Source organism: Leptinotarsa decemlineata, unplaced genomic scaffold (assembly GCF_025532065.1).
Source record: "Leptinotarsa decemlineata unplaced genomic scaffold, Ldec_3_MD MMD2_tig00002159_RagTag_RagTag, whole genome shotgun sequence".
Classification (NCBI taxonomy): Eukaryota; Metazoa; Arthropoda; class Insecta; order Coleoptera; family Chrysomelidae; genus Leptinotarsa; species Leptinotarsa decemlineata.
The window spans coordinates 6,315,281-6,328,523 of record NW_027412574.1 but is presented as its reverse complement, the minus strand read 5'-3'; the positions used below and the strand labels follow the sequence as shown (position 1 = coordinate 6,328,523).

At 35.1% G+C, this 13,243-nt stretch overlaps 1 protein-coding gene across 2 annotated transcripts in view; it reads left to right on the top strand.

Annotated features, from left to right (window-relative positions):
• Positions 1 to 7,235, top strand: part of LOC111510377 (uncharacterized) — a 38,371-nt gene extending 31,136 nt beyond the window's left edge. For both annotated transcript variants that reach the window (XM_074177138.1, XM_074177139.1), the window contains exons 2-4: positions 37 to 184; positions 2,610 to 2,857; positions 6,255 to 7,235. In XM_074177138.1, the coding sequence (XP_074033239.1) occupies positions 37 to 184; positions 2,610 to 2,857; positions 6,255 to 6,891 (1,033 nt within the window). In that variant the 3' untranslated portion in view covers positions 6,892 to 7,235. The remainder of the gene's footprint in view (positions 1 to 36; positions 185 to 2,609; positions 2,858 to 6,254) is intronic.
• The last annotated feature ends 6,008 nt before the right edge of the window (positions 7,236 to 13,243 follow it).

Here is a 13,243-nt window from a genome sequence, read left to right as displayed (position 1 = left end):
GAAGAAAATTGAGAAAATGATTGTTTCACCCTTCAGGATCATAGGACAACCCCTGCACTATTTCAACCCTTATCCGAAACTAGAAGTGCCAGACGATATTAGCTACATACAAAACTTCGTTCCCTACCACACCACAATGGAAATGCCAATGGAAATAATGGCATCGTCTCCAATAAGTACACAGGTAAGGAAACAAATATGAATTAATATAGTCAGTAATCTACCATTGGTAATAGCAGTTCAGCATCATGTGCCTCATAGTATATGTCAAATGATAATTAACTATAGGTAGTTATTCTTGGTTGAATTCACATGTTCTTCTGTTCATAAAGAGCCCACTCTCATCATATCTCTTATTCCATGAAAATGAGGAATGGCATCATTTCACTTTGGATCATTTCAATGCTCCAATTAGGATATTATTATTTGTACGTGAGTTTGACTGATCACTGAACCAATAAATATTCTACCAGCAGTGCAACAAATCTTTATTTAGAGTGAAACTGATATAATATTTTGGAGAAATTAATTTACAGTCGTCAGTTTCCCAGATAGAGATTCATACGAGTGAATACCGATTGTTTATGTAGAAAATGGTAAACAAAAATGTTTGGTAGTGCATTTGAAGAGTCGCCTGGCCAGAACCATACCGATTGTGAATGAAGTGTATTCAAAAAAAAATGAAAGGTTATCTGATGACCTATAAACTCCTTTCATGTGTTCGGTTTCACTTACTCCAGGTCAACCTGACATTTCTACATAGGGTTACCATACTAGCTTAATTACGATTAAAAAAATGTCGGGTTTGGGTCTATCTTTTTCCCAACAATTTTCTGAAATTCATTCATTTGTCAAGGGTGAATTCAACAGGAAATAAATGGGATAATTACCCCGATATTGATATTATGATAATTGCACGATCGCAAAAAACCTTTGCCAAATATTTGAAGGAAAATAGTAGAAATATACTTGGAGAAGCAGAAACTAGGAATACAAAAATGATAAAATTGGAATCAGGGCCAAACCTGGTGGAAGCATGGTTCGGAAACGACCAGAATGTGTATCTATCAAAAAGAAATATGTGACGAGGAATATAAATGGTGTAGAATATTGAATTAACCTTCAACTGGCTGTAGATCTCTAATAGACACTCTATAGACATTCACAATATATTGTTCAAACAACAAATACGGGAATGTTTCGTTATCGCGATAGATTGGCCAAATGATTCAGTAAAAATCCATGATTACATATAGGACTTATATATGAACGGTATAAAAGACAAAACAACAGGATTATTTCATAACTCATAATGATGTAGTTCCCTAAAGTTATTTTGTAAATTGGAGATGTGTGTTTCAAATAATATTTATTTCCTCAATATTTCGAGTTAGAGTATCAAACACAAAAGGCAGATATTGCTTTTGCAAACAGAAATCGACAACGTTCATTTATTAAATTACTTTTTTAGTTTTTGAATTCAAATCAAATCATCATGATGGCAAGGTCTGTGATAGCGAACCTTTTTGAAAATAATACTTTTGTGACAAACCGTTTATCAGAACATCAAAAGATTTTTTTTCCTCGACTAATATAAGATATCTATGATTATGAATTACAAAATTCATCATTTTACGTTTTACACCTGAGCCGTAAAGTGACAGATCTGTGACGTGAAGTGACGGATCAGTGCCCTAAAATAGGCTACTAAAACCTCCTCTGTAATTATTTTCGCATTTTTGTACCACATACATTCCTTATTGTGCGATTCATACATTCAGAACACAATTCACAAATGACGCGAGGTTATCCATTTATCAAACAAAAACACCTTTACTAGTTAAAACTTTCAGCTTTCAGAACATTTTTGATTGAACAAAACTGTAGGAAGGCAAGTGTCTTTTCTCTAGATACTTTCGCGGAACTGTTTGAGTAACTATCCCGCATGATTCCATCCAGAGAGGCAAAATACAGTTGCCCATCGGTTCAGGGTTCAACCCAACACACCGCCAACTACACTTTTCAAGAACTCTTTCATTTGGTGAACGGCGTCTTTGTCATATCAATTTGCCAAAACGATTTTTTCGAATGAATACAATCTAAAACAATTTGAATAGATATAGTCGCCGGAGCTCTTTAAAAATTTGTAATGGTTGTTGAACTTAATAGAAAGAAGGTCATCTGGTTCATAACATATTCACCATACTTTTTCTAACTTATTATTCCTGATGGACATAGTAGGATAACACTTTACTAGAACCATCTCTGTGCATCGATATCTATCATCTAATAATAATAATAATAGATCAGTCCTTGGTGGAATGATGTCCTCTCTACTCTCGAATCTTAAAATCATACCGGCTTGCCGTACTAAGACAGAAATCTTAGCGGTACAGATGCATCCTTGGTTCGCTGTGCTTGCTCGGGGCACATGATTCTCGGTAGGTATCTACCTATTATCGTTACGGTTCTCGTACATATATTCGTTTTCTATTGTTTGGAACTATATAATTTCTTACCCGTCTATTTTTCATATTAATTTTTTTCTGGTGTTATTTTGATTGAAAAACCATTTCGATAAAGTCTTAATAATCGTTTTTATATTATAGAGTGATAGCGACAATTCCGTCTCCAGCGTGGAAATACCTCAGAAGGAATTAGGAATCGTCAACAACATTATAAAATTTGCTGAGAAATCTCAGGTGCAGTGCCGTTGGAAATCTTGCGGTATATTTTACTCCTCTCTGGATCAGCTCTCGTCTCACATATCCCAAGTGCACTCAGCTAGTGGTCTAGGCGGACTGTTTTATTGTGGATGGGATGGTTGTTCCAGAAATAACAAAAGTTTTAACGCTAGGTAAGATAAAATATCTTTGTTAATATTACACTATAGTCTATCGAAAAACCGAAGAAGGTGATTCATTCACATAATAAAATCGCAATAAAATACCCTTTGGTTTTCTACTGATCCGTGATTCCGGATAAATATTGTAGAGATGTTCACGTAATTGTCTATGATTCACCTTCTTTAATTTCTTGTTAGACTTATGTAAAGAAAACCATACTTCACCAGGTATGTTTTCTGGTAACTTATCGGTTCAACAACACACCACAAAAAATCCGCTATCACATTCTTCGAAAAAGATCGTCAATTTTATATCGTATTGATATTGTACATTTTCTCATATTCATGATTAAGTTCTGAAAAGTCTAGTGATCCTGATAAGATGTAAACTAAGAAGCTTATAAACATATTAACATCAACAATTGAAGAAATGTACAATAATAACTTTATTTTCCCAAGAAACCTTCAATTTTATGAGAAAGAAATTGATTATGACAAAACAAATAGGGGGCTATTCTCGAATCACTCGCAGTTCTATGTATACTTAGTTCTGCGATCGTTAATGAAAACGATTCCTCTAAAATCGTTATTCTTGAGTTCGTGTTACGATCATTCGCAGGCATTCATACATATCAATCGCAGAGATCCAAATATCCCTTAACCCTCTCGTTCTGGCGAATAACAACCAAATCGCAGATTATCCAATGTTTCAAGAACGGCAGTAATTAGACAATACCCGTTCTGGAGCTCTATTCCTATGTAGGTATTTGTGCATATTGCTAATTCCACAAAACAGACTCATGCGGAGCGTAACATATTATTGACTTACACTGAAAGTCGTAGAATTTGAGATGAGCTACACAATATTTAAAACTATCAACTGCCTTATAGTCCTAATTCTGAGTAGTCACAGATTGATCAAAATCTCCTTCAGGTTCTGGTGCAGGGATAAAAAATCGCGGACCCAGGACATAGATATCATCCTGTCTAGGGACCTAAATGACCGTATTTCTAACGGAAATCTACGCCATTGATTTGTAGTGTAGAGAGTTTGGCAGCCACAAAAAATTGATAAAAATATTCTCGAACAACCGGGCGGCTTTAGAAGCATGATCAATGTCAAAGTTATTAGTAAACTGACAATAGAAAAACTCAACAAATTTTCTCTAGTCTGGATTCAAGCCCGCACCACAGTATTTTGTATACAGTAATTTCATAAAGGCTGATTTGTGGTTTGAATTTTCCTACGCGCAGACCCACGCGTCGATGTCTTAGGTCTGCGCAAACGACGAGTTTAAGACAGGCATGCAATCAAAGCGTTTAAACACTGCTCAACATAACAAATATTCATATAAACTGCTCAAAAAAATACAGTCGATGAAAACCATGTTGGTTGGGCACCTAAGAAAATTGTACAAATGATAATTTTGCATTTGTGTAATATTCAAGTAACCCAGATCATTTCGACAATGATGAACTATGTTTCAAGTAGATTTTAAAAATTCATGGGATCAGATGTGACAAAATATACTTTAATTTCAACAAGAAAAAAGACAAGATGAAGAACGAGTTTTGTTATTCATGAACCATGGTACTGTGCAAGAGCTCTCTAGGAGGAATAACGAGTCCCTGTGTGTATACAACCGTGATAGCATGGTCTGCACTGATGAGGAACACTTCAAAACGGTTCGCAGTTGGTTCCTTGTTCGAATCAGGCGAAGTCCCACTATTTGTCCTAGAGAGCTCTTGCAAAGTTGTTTCTTCAAAGTGAGAATCTTTGCAATTATGTCTGAGGCGACTTGGATTCCGAAAGGTTAACAGTCGTAAGGTATTTTTGATAGTCAAATTTAAATTATATAAGAAGTTGCTGACTAATAGGACATGTTTCATTTAGAATAACTGTTTTTAATCTACGCAGCAACTTTTCGGGGTTGATTAGACATCTAGACTTGTATAGATTCAAATATCAACATTTGTCAATATATGTCGAGTTATTAGCTAAAGAAGTAGTTGTTTTCTGTCGGAAAACATATATAATGGTATAGTCAAAATGCATTTGGACTTGTCAGTGATTTTATTATCAATTTTCACTTGGATAAAAGCTGGAAGCAGCAAAACAACCTATTATCTTACAGTGTAAATAATTCATAACTTCCGACTCCGAAAACTCTCACATACATTTATAGTTAGTACATACATACAAAAAAATCATTTTTGTATGATTGAACACTACATACTTAATTACTTTTTCACTTCTTCAAGTCCTGAATAGTAACTACATAATTCAGAAAGAATAGGCTCTACAGATTCCTTAATCTTGAGTGATGAATTCGATTAGGAATATTTTTAATAATTGGTCCTTAATATAATCGAATCGGCAAACTCGTCCGCCATCTTGAATTCTCCAATCAATAAATGAATATGCTATATTTGGCCCCAAAAATCACTACAAAGAAATTTCGCATGGATTCGTACCATGGTTCATGAATAACAAAACACGTTCTTTATCTTGTCTTTTTTCTTGTTGAAATGAAAATATATTTTGTCACATTCGAATATGAACATCTGCCGATTCCATGAATTTTTAAAATCTACTTGAAACTCAGTCCATCATTGCCCAAATGATCTGGGTTACTTCAATATTACACAAATGCAAAATTATCATTTGTACAATTTTCTCAGGTGCCCAACATGGTTTTCATAGACTGTTTTTTTTTGAGCAGTTTATATGAATAGTTGTTATGTTGAGCAGTGTATACACGCTTTGGTTGAGATTGTAGTAGGGAGAAATGTCATTAGTGTCAAATACGTCATCATTATAAAAAATGAAACTCCTGGACACCGACATCAAAGGGACCGACGCTGAGTGAAACTACTGTATACAGAAATACTGTGCCCGCACACTGGACCAGAAGTTAAAGAAGCTGCTAACTTAATTGCAAGGGCAAGCGGTTTTATTGGACTAGAACCAGTCATTGGCATCAAATATTCAACAAACAATGGTTACATTATAGCAGTGATGACCTACGTTGTCTAAAAAACCTACGTGTAGGTCACTCGCCAATTAAGTTAATCACCTTTGTTAAGTACCTGGACTTATGGACCACAAAATACCCCACCTGCCTACCAACCTACCTTATTTCCTACATAATCTGTGTTTATGTTTTCCTATTTTTATATCAGAGTTGTACCGTTATTTGAAAGAAATACCAGGTTGTACCTCTTTGAGGTTTCATACATTAGTAATCTAATTCTGTTAAAGGTTCGAAATTGGTTTTTTTGGCAACAATAAGAACAAGCACAAACATGTTTCTTTACCAAATCATCTCTTGTGGCAATTACAAAAATACATCAGATCGTGTTAATACTTTTTTTAAATTCACGTTATTAACGCCATCTTTCTTTCTAGATATAAAATGCTGGTTCATGTCCGAACGCACACCAACGAAAAGCCTCATAAATGTTTCCAGTGCGATAAATCTTTCTCGAGAGCCGAGAACCTGAAAATTCACACTAGATCTCACAGCGGAGAGAAACCTTACGCCTGCACTGTTCCGGGCTGCAACAAAGCCTACTCCAATTCTAGTGATAGATTCAAACATACCAGAACCCACCAAGTTGAAAAGCCATACCAGTGCAAAGTTCCAGGTTGTCCCAAGAAGTACACAGACCCCAGCAGCTTGAGAAAGCACACGAAGACTTTCAGGCATTTTGTGGTTGAGAAAACATTAGTAGACGATAATCTACAAAACTCCGAAGTAAGAAGAAATGAAATGATGTCAACACAACCGATTTACCGAGAAAATGTTATAAGACATCCATGCGGTTGTAGCAAAGGATGCAGTGTCAGCAGTTGCAATAGTCATACCGATATTCTAAGAATTGAAGCCCTCATCAATATCAGAAATGAGAAAAAAAGTCTGAGTACCTGGAACAGATATATCGAACCTTATTTTGATGAGTGCTCCCGTGATTTCAGCTACTATGAAGAAAGCATTCAAGTTGATGTGCCATTAGATCTGAGTGTGCATAGGAAAAACTTTTGAGTAGCCGATTGGTCGAGATTTTTTCTTGGATATAAAACTTGTAGCAAGTTCCTAATGGAAAATATCACTAATGAAACTAGTGATACAGAACTGGTACGATCTGGAATCAGGAAGGTCAATCATTATGAATAATGAGACTTTTTGTATTGAAAAACCCAAAGTAAAGGGTATAATTTGATTGAAGTGTTTACTTACCAGCAACAGTGTGGAGTGATTCTTTTCAATGACCAGTTATGCAACTGTGAAAATCTTTTTGAGCGTTGAACCTATAGTAAAGGTGTTGAGAGTGGAGATTAAATGATGTGATGTTATGTATTTGTAAAATATAAGTTTGAATTAATGAATATTTTAGTTTTTTTCCACCCTATGGAAAATAAACCACATGTTTCTTGTAGAATAAAATGATTCTCCTCCTGAATTCGAAAATATCAAATTGAGGAAATAGATAAAAACCATTACCGGAGGGAATCTGCGGATCTTGTACCTACATTTTCAAATGATAGCCGACAATCAAATCAGATTACGGTGAATTAAAAAAAATCCAACTTTTGAGATCGGCCATTAACTAGGTGGTACAGTGAAATATCTTAATTTCAAAACGATCTAAATAATAAAAGATATTCCTCAAAGTTGTGGCACACCAAATATATTTTTTGAATGTGATATTCAGTAATCATTTTTGAAATCATCTCTCGACTCTCATAAAATACAAGTTCAAAATTGTATACTGGGTAATTGAAAGTTATGGCCACTTTTGTTTTTCCCATTTTCATTCAACACATAAATCGCTGAAATGAAGGTTCCGTCTGTGAATGTATGAATTTTTTTCTGATTTTGATTCTATAGGGTTTTCCAACAGGAACTTCCGAACTTTGACAATTGGTAACGGCCATCTTCTTGAGGCTACATTTGTCAAATTAGTTGTCACTCATTCAGTTTGTTTTGACAAATCATCATGGATGGATATGACATTCAACAACATTTGCAAATAATAAAATTGTTTTATCAAAATGGGTGTTCAGTTCGGGCAACGTACCGCGCGCCTCGCACATTTTACGGTCTCCGTAATCGTCCAACCGAGAGGACTATTCGCTATGTGGTTGATAAATTTGAGTCCGCTGATTCAGTAAACGATCGACGAACAACCGTACGTAGGCGAAACGCAAGATCTGCTGAAAACATTGCCGGTATCTGTTCAGGAGAATCCGAGGCAGTCGATTTCGCATCGCTCACAAGAACTCGGCCTTTCGAAGACCACAACTTGGCGAATTTTGCGTCATGTCTTAGGCCTGCACCCGTACAAGATTCAACTGACCCAGGAACTGAAGGAAAACGACCATAGACAACGACGTGTGTTCGCTAAATTGACCTTTGGATCAGTTGGCAACTGACCCTAATTTTCATCGTAAAATCATTTTTAGCGATGAGCTTCATTTCTGGACGAATGGGTACATGAACAAGCAAAATTGTCGAATTTGGGACATACATGAGATCCACTATGAAATGCATCCCGAAAAAGTCACTTTTTTGTGTGGAATTTGGGCTAGCAGCGTTATCGGTTCATATTTCTTTGAGAACGACGTTGGCCAGGCAATCACTGTCAACGGCTAGCACTATAGGTCGATGATTACCAACTTATTTTGGCCTGAATTGGATGATCTTGACACCAACAACACAGGACGGCGCTACGTGCCACACAGCTCATGCCATATTGGATATTCTGCACGTGCTATTTGAGGGCATAGTCATCTTACACGGGGTGATGTAAACTGGCCACCGAGATCGTGCGAATTGACCCCGTTAGACTTTTTCTTGTGGGGTTTTCTTAAGTCTTAATAAGCCACAAACCTCAGCGGTCTTCAAAACCAACATGATCAATGGCATCGGTCAAATTCAGCCTGATTGTAATTTGCACGGTTGAATTATTATCTTTTCATTTGAATAGGATGGCGACCGTTGAATATGATTTTGATTGTCAAGTTGGTGGGAATTCGGTAAAAATGTTGAAGAAAACCAATTTCTGAATTGTCGACTTTTCGAAACTTTATTGTTTCATCTTCAGGACTCTGAAGTATAAGAACAAAACATACATATCAAAATGGAAATTTACAAAGCAGTTCTGTTAAAAACAAAATAAATTATGTAATATAACAATCGTTGAAAAATAATAAACGTTTCGAACACTTTACAAAAAACAACGTAGATGAGTACTTACATTTAGGGCGGCTTTCCGAGTTGAAGTGAATAATTTTGACCTGTGTACGTATTTATATTTTATTTCGAAATTATTCACTTCACCCTTAACTCGGAAAGCCGCCCTAAATGTAAGTACTCATCAACGTTGTTTTTTTGTAAAGTGTTCGAAACGTTTATTATTTTTTTCACGATTGTTATATTACATAATTTATTTTGTTTCTAACAGAACTGCTTTGTAAATTTCCATTTCAATATGTATGTCTTGTTCTTATACTTCAGAGTCCTAAAGATGAAACAATTAAGTTTCAAAACGTCGACAATTTAGAAATTGGTTTTCTTCAACATTTTGACCGAATTCCCGCCAACTTGACAATCAAAATTATCTTTTCAAATGCCTTTTCTGCATTGAAGACATCAGAAAAACTATTTGACAGGCATTTTAGGGACATAGTACGGGCTCCCAGATCACTAAATCGAGACCAATATGCAGGTCGACGGCATATTAATTAAAAATATTTTTTGATATCTCAGGTTTATTTTCGAATATTATATATAATACATATGAACATTCACATGGGTCCGCCAAAGTTGTAAGTGACAGAGATAGTAATTACGTACATATAAATGTAGGCATCTTATGACTCGGAGACAATTAACGTTGCCTTTTGTTACGCCTATGGCGAAGTTTACAAGGTGATGGAGCGAACATAAAAACAAGCGCCACTGGCACAGGTCCGACAGAATGACGTTAGGTGCGAACTTATTTCGAATACATTCTGAGTTGGTTATGTGCACTTTATACAGATGATTCCAAATTGTAGAAGTATATTATAGACATGGAAGTATTGATGTGATTATGACCCCTCTCATTTGAAACCTTTACAACGGTTACAAAATAAAATTATATATCGTCATATGGGATAGCTGCTACGGTCATTGAGGTGAGTACCTTGCATCTTGAACATCCGACAACCTCAATATTGGAGTCATTAATTGCAATATCTTCCCTATGCCATTATAGCTGCCATGAAGGATTTTCCAGAAGATGGTCCAGAGCTGCTCATTCCGGCCTGGATGGCTACAGGTTAGCTGAAAGGATCAGGAGAGTTCCCTGAAATATGTCATAGGTGGTCTACTTCCCAATCCACACATTTGTGTTGCTTCCCTACCTGACAAAGGTAGTCGCAGACTAACCGCCAATCAGGTTCTCATTAGATTGAGAAAAATATACCATGGTCCGTCAGCCTTGGAGCAGAGTTCATACTCTGTGCCTGTTCCGACGCGTGCCATATCAGATTTTCAGCAAATTGCAGAGTTCTCCTTCTGCCATTAGACGTAAAATATCACTCACTAAATTAAGTGGCTTTGTGAAAAATGGAATTACTTGGTTTAGTAAACTTAATTTGGACATACTCACCTACCTCTTACCACAAAAATACGAAACTTGGTCTAGGTATATAATTATATCAAGTTCCCGCATTACTTTGTAAATGTCAAGATATGACTTGAAATTTTGTACCCTCCTCCCCACCCCATAATTTTCTTTCCAATAACAATTATGAATGAATGTTTCTAAATAATATTGAAAAGATATGAACATAAATATTTTTCTACGATAGTGAACATTTATTTCTAAATCTACCTTTAAGTTGATGAAAACAATATAGAGGGTATGCAACTAAAACTTGGTTGCTAATATATATGATGGAATCGGCCGATACTTGATGAAAATCCATAACTAACGTTTTCTTAAAACACTTTATTGTGTGATTTTCACTAGACAGTTTTACAAAAAAGCAACACATGTTTCGCCATACAATGGCTTTCTCGGGCGTGTCTTAATAATTAAGACACTAGACAGTTTTACAAAAACGCAACACGTGTTTCGCCATACAATGGCTTCCTCGGGCGAAACACGTGTTGCATTTTTGTAAAACTGTCTAATGAAAATCACACAATAATTAATAATTAAGACACGCCCGAGGAAGCCATTGTATGGCGAAATACGTGTTGCGTTTTTGTAAAACTGTCTAGTGAAAATCAGACAAAGTGTTTTTAAAATACGTTGGTTGCTAATGTTCATCGCCTGAGGTTTCGAAAAACCTTTAGCATCGCTTATGAACGGCTTTTTTCACTTAAAATATTCACAATTGTGAATTTCCTTAATTAATAGCATCCATCCTGTAATATTATTCACATCATCATGTGCCACAATTATTTTTTCAAAGAATCTTTATGTGCAATTTTTCAAAAATCATATAAATCTGGTAACAATTCTTATGACAGAAGGAATAGAAGGAACTTAATAACAACATTATTATTAAGGGAGTTCCGGAATCAGAAAGTGTAGAAAACCTAATGGAGATCGTGAAAAAAATGGGTAGTATACAGACGGAAAATAAAAATATCAGAGTATATAGGCCTGGGAAATGATCCAAATATCTAGCACCAAAGGTCTGTTTTGAAAATCAACAAAGGAAGGAGAAATTTTGGCAAGTTACCAGAAAAAAGAGAATTACTATACCAAAGAACTCGGTTTCAACCATCTCTCCATCTCGTTGACCATGACCTTATAAAGAGAAAACAGGAGCTATATAAAAAGGCCAGGAATTTCAGAAAGGAACACAATTTCAGGTTTATCTGGGTCAAGGATGTTAACATTTTCCTGAAGAAGGACGAAGGTAGCAAAATTAACCTGATTAATGACGGAGATGACCTAAAAAACTAGTTCTTAGACTGGCAAATAAACTTTGAATTTGCTATGCTGATATGCAAAGTTTGCGTAATAAGTTGGACGAACTACATTGTGTTATAAAAACAAATAGCTGTGATATCTTGGTATTGACGGAGACGTGGCTGTCTGACAATGAAGTTCAATTTTTTTATCTAGATGGATTTGTGGCTGTTCATTCCTGCAGAGAAGGAAGAGCTAGAGGTGTTTCGGTATATATTTGTGAACATATTGATTTCAGTGTGATAGAAAAAGTTGATGGTTCTGATCAATATAATTCAATGGCAGTTTCGTTAAAATCTTTAAATTTGCAAATATATGGTATGTATAGACCACCTAAATATCAGTTTAGGGAATTTATCGATATATTTCAGAATATATTATGTAACAAAAAGAATAAAACTATTGTACTGGGAGATATGAATGTCAATCTTCTGAATGCAGATTCAGAGAAAACAAAAGAATACATTGATGTGGTAACTATGAGTAGTTTTAGAGTATGTAACATAGTTGACCAGAATAATGTTACTAGACAAACAAGCAAAACAAATTCTCTACTGGATCATGTCCTGGTTAATAAAAATATTAAATGTGATGTATCAATATACAACTATACTCTCTCTGATCATAAGCCATTAAATATCAATGAAGATATTGAGCCTGTATACTATAAACCAAAGATACTAACAAACTTAAGTGTAGTTAAGCAAGATTTATTCAAACAAAAATATAGGGACGCGTCACAAAATTGTGAATCCATTGACACAATGGATACGCTAACAAAGGTAATAAATGCATGCAAAGAAGGTTCTAGTTATGAGATAAAATATAAACATCGCAAAGGGAATGATTGGATGACCTATGATCTATTGAACTTAATAATAGAACGAGATAGTATATATAAAAAAATAAATGGAACAAATCCAAATTCTGAAAATATTAATAAATTGTGGATGGACACAAGTATTCAAAAATAAAGTTACCAATGAGATAAGGAAACAAAAATCAATTTATTTCAAAGCAGAATGGCAAAAAGCAGGTAACAATGCAAAAAAACAATGAAGAGTAATAAACTCGATAATAAATATAAAGAAGGAAAAAAACGAGTCAATTGCATTAATTACAGATGATATAACTATCACTGACCCTCAACAGGTGGCAAATATGTTCAACAGGTATTTTATTAACGTAGGTCAATCAATTATTTCCAATATAGATATTAATATAGAAAGTGTAGATTTTGAGGAACTATCGTGTGGCAACTCAGTATTCCTAATGGAAACCAATGCTGAAGAGGCATCTGAAGTCATGGTTGCACTCAATAAAAACTCTGCAACAGGGCACGACAACATATCTGTTGAAGAAATAATATTAATTGAAAAAAATTGTCATTTCCATACACGTTAATTTGATAAACGTTATTTT